General features: G+C 51.6%; 1 protein-coding gene across 1 annotated transcript in view; it reads right to left on the reverse strand.

Moving 5' to 3' along the window:
- The window catches only part of lamb2 (laminin, beta 2 (laminin S)), a 225365-nt gene that overhangs the window by 33754 nt on the left and 179071 nt on the right, over nt 1-12540 (reverse strand). Inside the window, exons 17-22 of the mRNA XM_059943867.1 lie at nt 11207-11399; nt 10582-10725; nt 8834-9065; nt 7430-7593; nt 5593-5817; nt 675-892 (exon numbers count right to left, since the gene is read on the reverse strand). Of these exons, the coding sequence (XP_059799850.1) occupies nt 675-892; nt 5593-5817; nt 7430-7593; nt 8834-9065; nt 10582-10725; nt 11207-11399 (1176 nt within the window). The remainder of the gene's footprint in view (nt 1-674; nt 893-5592; nt 5818-7429; nt 7594-8833; nt 9066-10581; nt 10726-11206; nt 11400-12540) is intronic.

Raw genomic sequence — 12540 nt, forward strand, 5'->3', positions numbered from 1 at the left:
ACGTTGATGCAATTACAAGGAAAGCACAATAGTAGCTATATTTCACTAGGAGTTTGAGATTTGGTATGTCACCAAAGACCGAAGCAAATTTCTAGAGATGTACTGTGGAGAGCATTCTAACTGGTTACATCACTGTCTGGTGTGGAGGGGCCACTACACAGGATCAGGAAAAGCTGCAGAGGGTTATAGATTCAGCCAGCTCCATCTTGGGCACTAATCTCCCCAGCAGTGAGGACATCTTCAAGAGGTGATACCTTAAAAAGGTAGCATTCATCTCTAAGGAACCCCACCACCCAGGATATGCCCTCTTCTTACTGCTACAATCAAAGAGGAGGTACAGGAGTCTGAAGATACACTCTCAGTATTTCAGGAACAGCTTCTTCCCCTCCACCATCAGATATCTGATAATAAGTTTGATTCTGAGCCTGAACTCGTGGACACCAGCATAGCTGGCCATCTGGAGTAAGAGTACTATACTAGACCACAACTGAATTCACAAGTAAGGATTATACATAACACAACATCTGGAGATTGTACACAGTACATTAGAGTCTTCCAATGGACTTTGAGTATTTCAGCTCCTTTGACCAGTCTCACAGCTGTGTGCTGCCAGATGTGCCAGCCTGGCACTGCCCCACGTGCTGCCTTGGGTCTCACGTAGGCATAATACCCACCTCGTTACAAGTGGCTGAGAAAGAGTTGGCGATGGCACAATTACATGGCAGACAGCCCGAGCCACTGCGGAGGTTCCAGTAGCTAGGAACACAGTGGTCACAGTTCTGACCAATGACATTCGGCAGGCAAAGACACTGCCCTGTCTTCGGATCACAGTTGCACTCTTCCCTGGAGCGGCACTGGTTCTGGGCAGTGCCCAGCTGGTTACATGTACACTCTATATCAAGAAATGGAGACAAGACAGTGGAAGTGATGAAGTAAAGCAATAATTTCCTCATCAGCTCTAAGCACAGAGCCCGGATCCTTCCCCAGCATCAGAGCCCCAGAATGCTGAGACAGATCTAACCTGAACACAACCAAGACCTCCAACCCCATCAGCTCACTGAGACCTCTGACCCAACTACCCTACAAAGACTTCAAACTGGACCACCACACCAAGAACTCCAACCCCACCAAAGCATCAAGACCTCCAACCCAGATCACCCCACTGAGTCCTTCAATTGAACTATCCCACAAAGATACTGAGACCTCCAACCCCACCACAGCACTGTTACCTCCAACTGGACCAGACCACTGAGACATCCAAACATGCCATCCCACTGAGACCTCCAAACATACCATCCCACCGACATGTCCGACCCCACCAAACCACCGAGACCTTCAACCATATCAAAACACAGACCTCCAACCCCACCATCACACTGAGACCTCCGACCCCACTACAGCACCAATACCTCTAACCGGACCACCACACTGAGAACCCCAACCCCACTCCCACACCGAGACCTCCAACTGGACCACCCCACCGTGACTTCCAACCAGATCAGTTCACCGAAACCTTCAATTATATCACCTGCCAAGAGCTCCAACGAGGCCAGCCCGAGCTTTCCAAATGGATCATTCCAGTGGAAACCTCCAACCTCACCAAAGCACCCAGACCTACAACCCCACCATCTCACTGAAACCTCCAACTAGACCAGCCCACCGAGACCTCCAAATGGATCATTCCACCAAGATCTCCAACCACACCACCTACCTGAGACCTCCAACCCAACCACCTCATTGAGATTTCCAACCCCACTACCCAACTGATACCTCTAACCAGAACATTCCACGGAGACCTCCAACCCCACCACCCCAATGAGACTTCCAACCTGACCACCCATCAAGAACACCAGCCCAGCTCCTCTGGGATCTTCAGATGGTCACACGGTCACAGAGAATCCAATGTCTGGTTCTCAGCCAACCATTGCTCTAAACTATCTCCATTACCAATGTGATTTACTTATCGAAAACCAGGAGAGTGGTAGCTTTTGTACATGTTGATGGGAACATGGGACAATAATAAATGGGATTACTGTAAATTCTGGTTGATGGTTGGAATGAATTTAGCAGGCTGAACAGTCAGTTTCCTGCTGTAACTCTCTTTAGGGAAACATTGGAGAGAATTTTAAGAAATTACAGGGGCAAAGAGTTGACATGAAATAGACTGGGCAGGTAGGATTAAGGAGGATCTGAAAGTTTATAAAGTCATAGAGTACTACAACATAGAAGCATGCCATTCAGCCCATCTGGAACATGCTAGCCTAGTATTCTGCCTAGTCCCATTGACTCACACTTAGATCATAGCCCTCCATACACTTCCCATCCTGTACTTATCCCAACTTCTGTTAAATGTTGCAATCAGACCCTAACTGGAAGACCACAATCTCTGTAGTGATGATCAACACTGGCACACCTCAGGGGGTGTGCTTAGCCCACTGCTCTACTCTCTCTATACCCATGACTTTGAGGTGAGGCATAGCTCAAATACCATCTATAAATTTGCTGATGATACAACTATTGTTGGCTGGATCTCAGATGGTGATGAGAGGGCGTACGGGAGCGAGATATGTCAACTAGTGGAGTGGTGTTGCAGCAACAACCTGGCACTCAACGTCAGTAAGATGAAAGAGCTGATTGTGAACTTCAGGAAGGGTAAGACGAAGGAACACATACCAATCCTCATAGAGGGAATAGAAGTGGAGAGAGAGAGCAATTTCAATTTCCTGGATGTCAAAATCTCTGAGGATCTAAACACAAAATACACTGCAGATGCTGTGGTCAAATCAACACATACAAACAAGCTGGATGAACTCAGCAGATTGGGCAGCATCTGTTGAAATGAGCAGTCAATGTTTTGGGCCAAGACCCTTCGTCAGGACTGAAGAAGGAGGGGGCAGGTGTCCTATAAAGAAGGTGGGGGGAAGGTGGAAGGTGCCAGGTGAAAAACCAATCAGAGGAAAGATCAAGGGGTGGGGGAGGAGAAGCAGGGAGGGGATAAGCAGGAGAGGTGAAGAAGGAATGTAAGGGGAAAGCACTATGGGTAGTAGAAGAAGGCAGAATCATGAGAGAGGTGAGAGGCAGCTAGAAGAGGAGGCAGAGTGAAAGTGGGTTGGTGGAAGGAAGAGGGAGGGAATTACAGGAAGTTGGAGAATTTGATGTTCATACCAAGGGGCTGGAGACTACCCAGATGGTATATGAGGTGTTGGTCCTCCAACCTGAGTTTGGCCTCATCATGGCAATAGAGGAGGGCACGTATGGACATATCCGAATGGGAATGTGAAGCAGAGTTGAAGTGGGTAGCAACTGGGAGATCCTGTCTGTTGTGGCGGATGGAGTGGAGGTGCTCGACGAAGCGGTCCCCCAATCTGCGTCGGGTCTCGCCAATGTAGAGGAGGCCGCACCGGGAGCACCGGATGCAATAGATCACCCCAACAGACTCCAAAAGTAAACCAGGTAATTACAGGCCAGTGAGCCTGACATCAGTAGTAGGTAAATTATTGGAAGGTGTTCTGATAGATCGGATATACAAGTATTTGGACAGCCAAGGGCTGATTAAGGATAGTCAGCATGGCTTTGTGCATGGTAGATCATGTTTAACAAATCTTGCAGAGTTTCTCGAGGAAGAAACCAAGAAAGTAGATGAAGGAAAGGCTGTGGATGTTATCTACATGGACTTCAGTAAGGCCTTTGACAAAGCCCCATATGGGAGGTTAGTTCAGAAGGTTCAGACACTAGGTACCCACGGAGAGGTTGTAAACTGAATTCAAAATTGGCTGTGTGGGAGAAGACAGAGAGTGGTAGTGGATGATTGCTTCTCAGACTGGAGGCCTGTGACTAGTGGTGTGCCTCAGGGATCTGTGCTGGGACCATTGTTGTTTGTTGTCTATATCAATAATCTAGATGATAAGGTGGTAAATTGGATCAGCAAGTTTGCTGATGACACTAAGATTGGAGGCGTTGTGGACAGCGAGGAGGGCTTTCAAAGCTTGCAGTAGGATCTGGACCAACTGGAAAAAATGGGCCAAAAATGGCAGATGGAATTTAATGCAGACAAGTGTGAGGCGTTGAATTTTGGAAGGACAAATCAAGGTAGGACATACACAGTAAATGGTAGGGCACTGAGGAGAGCAGAGGAACAAAGGGATCTGGGAGTTCAGATACATAATTCCCTGAAAGTGGCGTCACAGGTAGACAGGGTTGTAAAGAAGGCTTTTGGCATCCTGGCATTCATAAATCAAAGTATTGAGTATAGGAGTTGGGATATTATGGTGAGGTTGTATAAGGCATTGGTGAGGCCAAATTTGGAGTATTGTGTGCAGTTCTGGTCACCTAACTATAGAAAGGATATCAGTAAGATTAAAAGAGTGCAGAGAATATTTACTAGGATGTTGCTGGGTCTTCAGGAGTTGAGTTACAGTGAAAGATTGAACAGGTTAGGACTTTATTCCTTGGAGCATAGAAGAATGAGGGGGGATTTGATAGAGGTTTACACGAGGGGTATAGACAGAGTAAGTGCGAGTAGGCGCTTTCCATTTAGATTAGGAGAGAAAAATACAAGAGGATGTGGCTTTAGGGTGAAAGAGGAAAGGTTTAGGGAGAACATTGGGGGTACTTCTTCACTCAGAGAGTGGTGGGAGTGTGAAACGAGTGGCCATCTGACGTAAATGCAGGCTCACTCTTAAGTTTAAGAATAAATTGATTAGATACATGGATGGGTCTGGAGTGATATGGGCTGAGTGCAGGTCAATGGGAATAGTGGAATAAAGTTCCAGCACAGACTAGAAGGGCTGAATGGCCTGTTTTCTGTGCTGTAGTGTTCTATGGTTCTAACACTACAATGAGTGCATAAATCTACAGGGGCAGATAGGATTTACCTTGAGATGCTAAGCAAAGCAAGGGAGGAGGTTGCTGAGCCTCAGATGGAGATTTTTGTAACTTTGTAAGCTATGGGTTAGCTACCAGAAGTCTGGAGGACAACTGATATTATCCCCTTGGCAAAGGGCAGTGCTTTAGATCTGCAAGCTACAGGCCGGTGAGACTGCACTCTACGGTAGGGAAGTAGTTGACAGGATTTACATTCACTTGGGAAGGAGGAGACTGATTAGAAGCAGGGGAGATCATGTGTCACGAATCTGAGTTAATTCAGGAGAGAACTCTGTCCTTATGAAGGATCTCAGCCCAAAATGTCAACTATTTATTTCTTCTTCCTAGATGCTGCCTGACTTGCTGTTGATTTGGACAGAAGAGGGTATGAGCCTAATGAGGGCAAATGGAACCAACATAGATATGGTTAGCACAGCTGAGTTGGGCAGAAGGGCCTGTTTCTCTGCCTCAAGACTCTATGTTTCCTTCAGGTGCTGAATGCTCCCCACTGAATCTCTACAGTGTAGAAAGGGGGTGTTCAGCCCCTCCAACCTACAGCAGATCATCAGCCAAACCCACTGGCCCATTTCCCTGAATTCCTGACGGCCCAGTGCTGATCCAGTTCCCAATCCTGAACCATCCTGGGGTCTGGGAGAAATATCACTGCACCCCTTCCCATGATGCAAATCACTGCCATAACCCAGCAGGCCCATTTCAGGACATATTTACGTCTGCAGTTGTGTTGCCGGGCATTGCCATAGAAGCCCATCTTGCACAGCTCACAGTGTGGCCCGTCTGTATTGTACAGGCACGTCAGGCAACGGCCCGTCTCCCGGTCGCACGACTGTGGGTTGCTGACGTCAATGTTGCCGTGACACTGGCAGGGCTCACACCTGCCACCCGGTAACAGGGGGTTTCCGTAGTAACCAGCTGCACACTGCTCACATCGAGAACCTGTCAACAAAATAGCAGGGTTGACGAGGTAGATTTTAATGACATATTTTCAGTCAATTATTTCTGGGGGCTTACAGTGGCTACAGGTGCCCCACAACTCTCCATCAGGGGTTTGAGGAGATTTTGTCTTCCACCGTGAGCACCATGCTCTTCCCTGCCCTGGAGGTGATTCCTCAAAGGAAAACCGTTCACTCTCTTTGACGTCTCGCAACCTCTGTCAGAGTCTGATACGAGTCTACCCCACCACCCCATCGTGGATGAAGCACCTGGAATGCCGAGGAGGATTGGAAATCATACACAGCTTCCTCATTTCCCTCAGAATCGAGAATAAAAGGCTCTGGATTAAATGGTGAAGCTGCAAATCGGAGAGCTTGACAAACAGGCAATTCTACGAGGAATCTCACGAGCAGACAGGGACACCAGTACTCTGTCCAAGTGAACGGTCCCACACGCACACTGACCCTCACTGGGGGGGACGGTCCCACACGCACACTGACCCTCACTGGGGGGGGACGGTCCCCCACACACTCTGACCCTCACTGGGGGACGGTCCCACACACACTGACCCTCACTGGGAGGGGACGGTCCCACACACACTGACCCTCACTGGGGAGGGGACGGTCCCACACGCACACTGACCCTCACTGGGGGACGGTCCCACACACACACTCTGACCCTCACTGGGGGGGGGACGGTCCCACACACTCTGACCCTCACTGGGGGGACGGTCCCACACACACACTGACCCTCACTGGGGGGACGGTCCCACATGCACCGACCCTCACTGGGGGATGGTCCCACACACACACTGACCCTCACTGGGGGGACGGTCCCACACGCACACTGACCCTCACTGGGGGGGGACGGTCCCACACACACCGACCCTCACTGGGGGATGGTCCCACACACACACTGACCCTCACTGGGGGGACGGTCCCACACGCACACTGACCCTCACTGGGGGGGGACGGTCCCACACACTCTGATCCTCACTGGGGGGGTACGGTCCCACACACTCTGACCCTCACTGGGGGGGACGGTCCCACACACACTGACCCTCACTGGGGGACGGTCCCACACACACACACACACTGACCCTCACTGGGGGGAACAGTCCCACACACACTGACCCTCACTGGGGGACGGGTCCCACACGCACACCGACCCTCACTGGGGGGACGGTCCCACACGCACACCGACCCTCACTGGGGGACGGGTCCCACACGCACACTGACCGTCACTGGGGGAACGGTCCCACACTCACACACTGACCCTCACTGGGGGACGGTCCCACACTCACACACTGACCCTCACTGGGGGACGGTCCCACACGCACACTGACCCTCACTGGGGGGGACAGTCCCACACGCACACTGACCCTCACTGGGGGGGACGGTCCCACACACACACTGACCCTCACTGGGGGGGACGGTCCCACACGCACACTGACCCTCACTGGGGGATGGTCCCACATGCACACTGACCCTCACTGGGGGACGGGTCCCACACACACTGACCCTCACTGGGGGGGACGGTCCCACACGCACACTGACCCTCACTGGGGGGGACGGGTCTCTCTCTCCCACCCACACACACACACACCCCTCCCTACCTGTGTATCCTGGTTGGCAGTTACATAGCACCTGCCTCGTCCTGCTGTCCTGGTAACAGGAGTTGGCAAAGTTGCGGCCGCTGCCCAGCACTCCAGGACAGGGGCACGGTCGGCATTGTTCACCCGAACCAAGCAGTGGGTTCCCGTAGTAACCTTCAGCACATCTACAGCGGGTGATGGGAAACAGCATCAGTATCATCGTTTCAAGATCTGGCATTGGGGATAGCTGGGCACAAGCAGGTCAGAGTGTCAGGGATCAAATGCATAAAAATGTGGGTTCAGGGGGTCAGGAGTTCTGGGATAGGGCTCCCACAGTGCTCAGCTTGTCACCGCTGGTAATGATTTAAAATCCCCTCCCCACGCCCTTTCCTTTTCGATGAGCTGCCAACCACGGCTGATGAGCCCCACCTGCCCAAAGCGACTGGTTTTAAGTAACCTGCCTTTGCCCCTTCTCGCATCAGTAGAAATAGTTCCACTGGGCTTAGTAGCTAAACCACACATGAAGGCCAGGAGCTGGACCTGGTTATCAGAGGCTATTTGAGACACACGCCATTGGGAGCATTTAATAGATTGGGGGGAGCTTATCCCCATTACCACCCCCGGTTATAACAACCAGGATGAGGCATCTAGAGAGGAATAGAGAGTCAATGTTTCAGGCCAATACCCTGGCATGGGTTAATTCAGGCCAATACCCTGGCATGGGTTAATTCAGGCCAAAACCCTGGCATGGGCTAATTCAGGCCAAAACCCTGGCATGGGTTAATTCAGGCCAATACCCTGGCATGGGTTAATTCAGGCCAAAACCCTGGCATGGGTTAATTCAGGCCAATACCCTGGCATGGGTTAATTCAGGCCAAAACCCTGGCATGGGTTAATTCAGGCCAATACCCTGGCATGGGTTAATTCAGGCCAAAACCCTGGCATGGGTTAATTCAGGCAAAACCCTGGCATGGGTTAATTCAGGCCAAAACCCTGGCATGGGTTAATTCAGGCCAAAACCCTGGCATGGGTTAATTCAGGCCAAAACCCTGGCATGGGTTAATTCAGGCCAATACCCTGGCATGGGTTAATTCAGGCCAAAACCCTGGCATGGGTTAATTCAGGCCAATACCCTGGCATGGGTTAATTCAGGCCAAAACCCTGGCATGGGTTAATTCAGGCCAAAACCCTGGCATGGGTTAATTCAGGCCAATACCCTGGCATGGGTTAATTCAGGCCAAAACCCTGGCATGGGTTAATTTAGGCCAAAACCCTGGCATGGGTTAATTCAGGCTCTAGAACAAGGCAGAGAGCAGGGTTGATTTGGGATGGGAAGGGAGGGGGAGAGGAACACATGGTGTGGGAATAGAGTGGGTCATCTGGAAGGGCTGAAGCTCCCATTGGACCGGAGTGGCCAGGACTTACCGTTCGCAGTGGGTCCCGGCAGTGGGGCTGCGGCAGTTGAGACAGACTCCAGTCTGCTGGTGACAGTGGTCAGCATGCCCGTTACACTGGCAGGGCTGGCAGTGTGGGAAGCCCCAGTGTCCCGGCTGGCACTGGCTGCACTGGGTGCCGAAGGCCCCAGCTCGGCACGGGCACTGACCACTGACTGGCTCGCAGAGCATGGAGACGGATCCTTCTCGGCTGCAGCTGCAGGCTGTGGGCAGGTGGGCACAGAATGAACACCCCTCACAAAGTCCCCACTCCCCTCTGCACCCCCTCCCTCTGCCCCTCCCTTCCCTGCCATTCATCTGCACCCCCCTTCCAACCTCTCTGCCTCTCTCTCCCCTCCCCTGCCCCTCAACCCCACTCCCCCACCCCTTCCCTCCACTCTCCTCTCCTTTTTGCCCTCTGCCTCACTTCTCTCCTGTCCAGTCCCCAACTTCCTGACCCTCCAACTGCCCTCAGTGCAGAAGCTCGACCAAAGTGTTTGATTGCTCCAGAGCCCCAAATCCTTTAACATACAGATCTACCCCAGCATCCCACTCTAGTCCCTTCACCCTAAGGGTTCCCCACCCTCTCCCAGGAAGACCTTTATTTCCAAATTCACCGTCCACAAGCCAACCCCTTTAATTTTAGGAACAGTTTCTTCCCTTCTGCCATCAGATTTCAGAATGGACAATGAACCCATGAATGTTACCTCACTATTTTTTTGCTCTCTTTTCACACTACATATTTAATTTATATATTTTATGTAATAAAAAGTGCTTATGAATTGCAATGTCCTGCTGCTACAAAGCAACAAATTTCATGACATATGCTGGTGATATTAAACCAATTCTGACTCCACAATCATACAGCAATACATTTGTACAGCATGGTAAAAGGCCATTTGGCCCACATTGCCCATGCTGTCCATGGTAACCACCAAGCCAGTCCCACGTTTGGCCCATATCCCTCTATACCAGGGGTTCCCAGTCATGGACCCCTAACATTATCCGAGGGGTCCACAGACCCCAGACTGGGAATCTCTGCAAACCTTTCTTATCCATGTAGCTGTCTAAGCATTGTACCACTCCTCCGGCAGCTCATCCCACACACATAAGCAAACTGCCCTTCAGGTCTCCTTCAGCCATGCCCTCCAGTTTTTAGTTGCTTTCCTCATGTGCCTCCCACCCCACCCCTCGATGTAGACCTGGACCCCAATGTCCTGCGCTGAAGCCCAAACCCTCTGATCCTGCGGTCTCCCACCTCTCTCAGGAAGAACTGTCAATCCTGACCTCCCAGCCAATGAGCCATGAAACCAGGACCACTGCTCTGGCCGAGGAGACCAAACGCAGCCCCGGCCGAGGAGACCAAATGCAGCCCTGGCCATGGAGACCAAAACACAGCCCCGGCCGCGGAGACCAAACGCAGCCCTGGCCATGGAGACCAAAACACAGCCCCGGCCGCGGAGACCAAACGCAGCCCTGGCCATGGAGACCAAAACACAGCCCCGGCCGCGAAGACCAAAGCACGGCCCTGGCTGAGGAGACCAAACACAGCCCCGGCCGCGGAGACCAAAGCACGGCCCTGGCTGAGGAGACCAAAACACAGCCCTGGCCGAGGAGACCAAAACACAGCCCCGGCCGAGGAGACCGAAACACAGCCCCGGCCGAGGAGACCGAAACACAGCCTCGGCTGCGGAGACCAAAGCACAGCCCCAGCCGAAATAGCCCTTCAGCCCATCTTACCCCTGCAGCCCACTGGTCCAAAGCCGAAGGTGCCAGGAGCACACTGGTGGCAACGACGACCCACCACGTTGGGCTTACAGCGACACTGCCCACCGCTGGCTGCACACTCTGAGCTCAGGGCGCCCTGTGGATCACACTGGCACGCTGCAAATAAGAAAAGCATACGACCATTGCGGGCATTAACGGCAGCAGAGCAGTTACAGTGTCAGCAATACAATCTGTGTCACTGTCTGCAAGGAGTGTGTACGTTCTCCCTGTGACCACGTGGGTTTCCTCTGGGTACTCTGGTTTCCTCCCACAGTCCAATGATGTACACATTAGGGTCAGTAACTTGTGGGCTTGCTTTGTTGATGCTGGAAATGTGGCGACACTTGTGGGCAGGATGAATGGTTTGAAAAAATATCAGCCACAGTTGAATGGCAGAACAGAATGAATGGGCTGAATGGCCTAAGTCAGTTACATCACTCAATCTGTGAGGAGGAAGTTCTGGATTCAGAGCCTGTGAGGGACAAGTTGGGAAGTAGGTGACCAGAGAGGTGGGGGAGGGGGGTTAGGTCAAAAGCTGGTGAGTGAATGAACGAGGCTGCTCCAGGGAAGCAACCAGTGTGAAAGGACGTTCACTCACGCAGAGCACCATTGTAGACCGCAGCCGACATGCTACCAATCAGCTGGGCACAGACTTCAGTCACCATCGGAGTGACGACACTGATGCTATCACTGTGACAACGATACCGCTCGAAGGCTTCCTTCCGCCGAATGGAGGCGGCATCTCCAGCGATGAACATCTCCAGGGAGGAGTAGCGAGGGACCACCACAATCTGCAGGGCGAGAGGGGAGTGATCAGTCAGCCTTGGTGGACGATGACTGGCTCCAGCTGACTGAACTGACCAGTGTCCAGTGAACCCATCCAAACTGTCCAATGTCCTGTGAATCTGTTCCAGCTGACCAAACTGTCCAATGTCCAGTTAACCTGTCCCAACTGACCAAACTGTCCAACGTCTGGTGAATCTGTCCCAGCTGACCAAACTGTCCAATATCCAGTTAACCTATCCCAACTGACCAAACTGTCCAACGTCCAGTGAATCTGTCCCAGCTGACCAAACTGTCTAACATCCAGTGAATCTGTCCCAGCTGACCAAACTGTCCAATGTTCAGTGAACCTGTCCCAACTGACCGAACTGTCTAACATCCAGTGAATCTGTTCCAGCTGACCAAACTGTCCAATGTCCAGTTAACCTGTCCCAACTAACCAAACTGTCCAACGTCTGGTGAATCTGTCCCAGCTGACCAAACTGTCCAATATCCAGTTAACCTATCCCAACTGACCAAACTGTCCAACGTCCAGTGAATCTGTCCCAGCTGACCAAACTGTCCAATGTTCAGTGAACCTGTCCCAACTGACCGAACTGTCTAACATCCAGTGAATCTGTCCCAGCTGACCAAACTGTCCAATGTCCAGTTAACCTGTCACAACTGACCGAACTGTCCAACATCCAGTGAATCTGTCCCAACTGACTGAACTATCTGATGTCCTGTGAACCCATCCCAGCTGACCAACGTCCAGATAACTTGTCCCAGCTGACCAACGTCCAGATAACTTGTCCCAGCTGACCAACATCCAGATAACTTGTCCCAGCTGTCCAATATCCAGTGAATCTGTCCCAGCTCACCAAGTCATCAAATGTCCCAGTTTTTAACTCCGTCTGGTTGGACCTGAGCAGCAAGACTAGAGCCGTAGTTTCTCATCCATAGAAACATAGAAAATAGATGCAGGAGTAGGCCATTCAGCCCTTCGAGCCTGCACCACCATTCAGTATGATCATGGCTGATCATCCAACTCAGATCCCTGTACCTGCTTTCTCTCCATACCCCCCGATCCCTTCAGCCACAAGGGCCATATCTAACTTCCTCTTAAATATAGCCAATAAACCGGCCTCAACTGTTTCCTGTGGCAGAGAA

This window comes from Hypanus sabinus, chromosome 19 (assembly GCF_030144855.1).
Source record: "Hypanus sabinus isolate sHypSab1 chromosome 19, sHypSab1.hap1, whole genome shotgun sequence".
Taxonomy (NCBI): domain Eukaryota; kingdom Metazoa; phylum Chordata; class Chondrichthyes; order Myliobatiformes; family Dasyatidae; genus Hypanus; species Hypanus sabinus.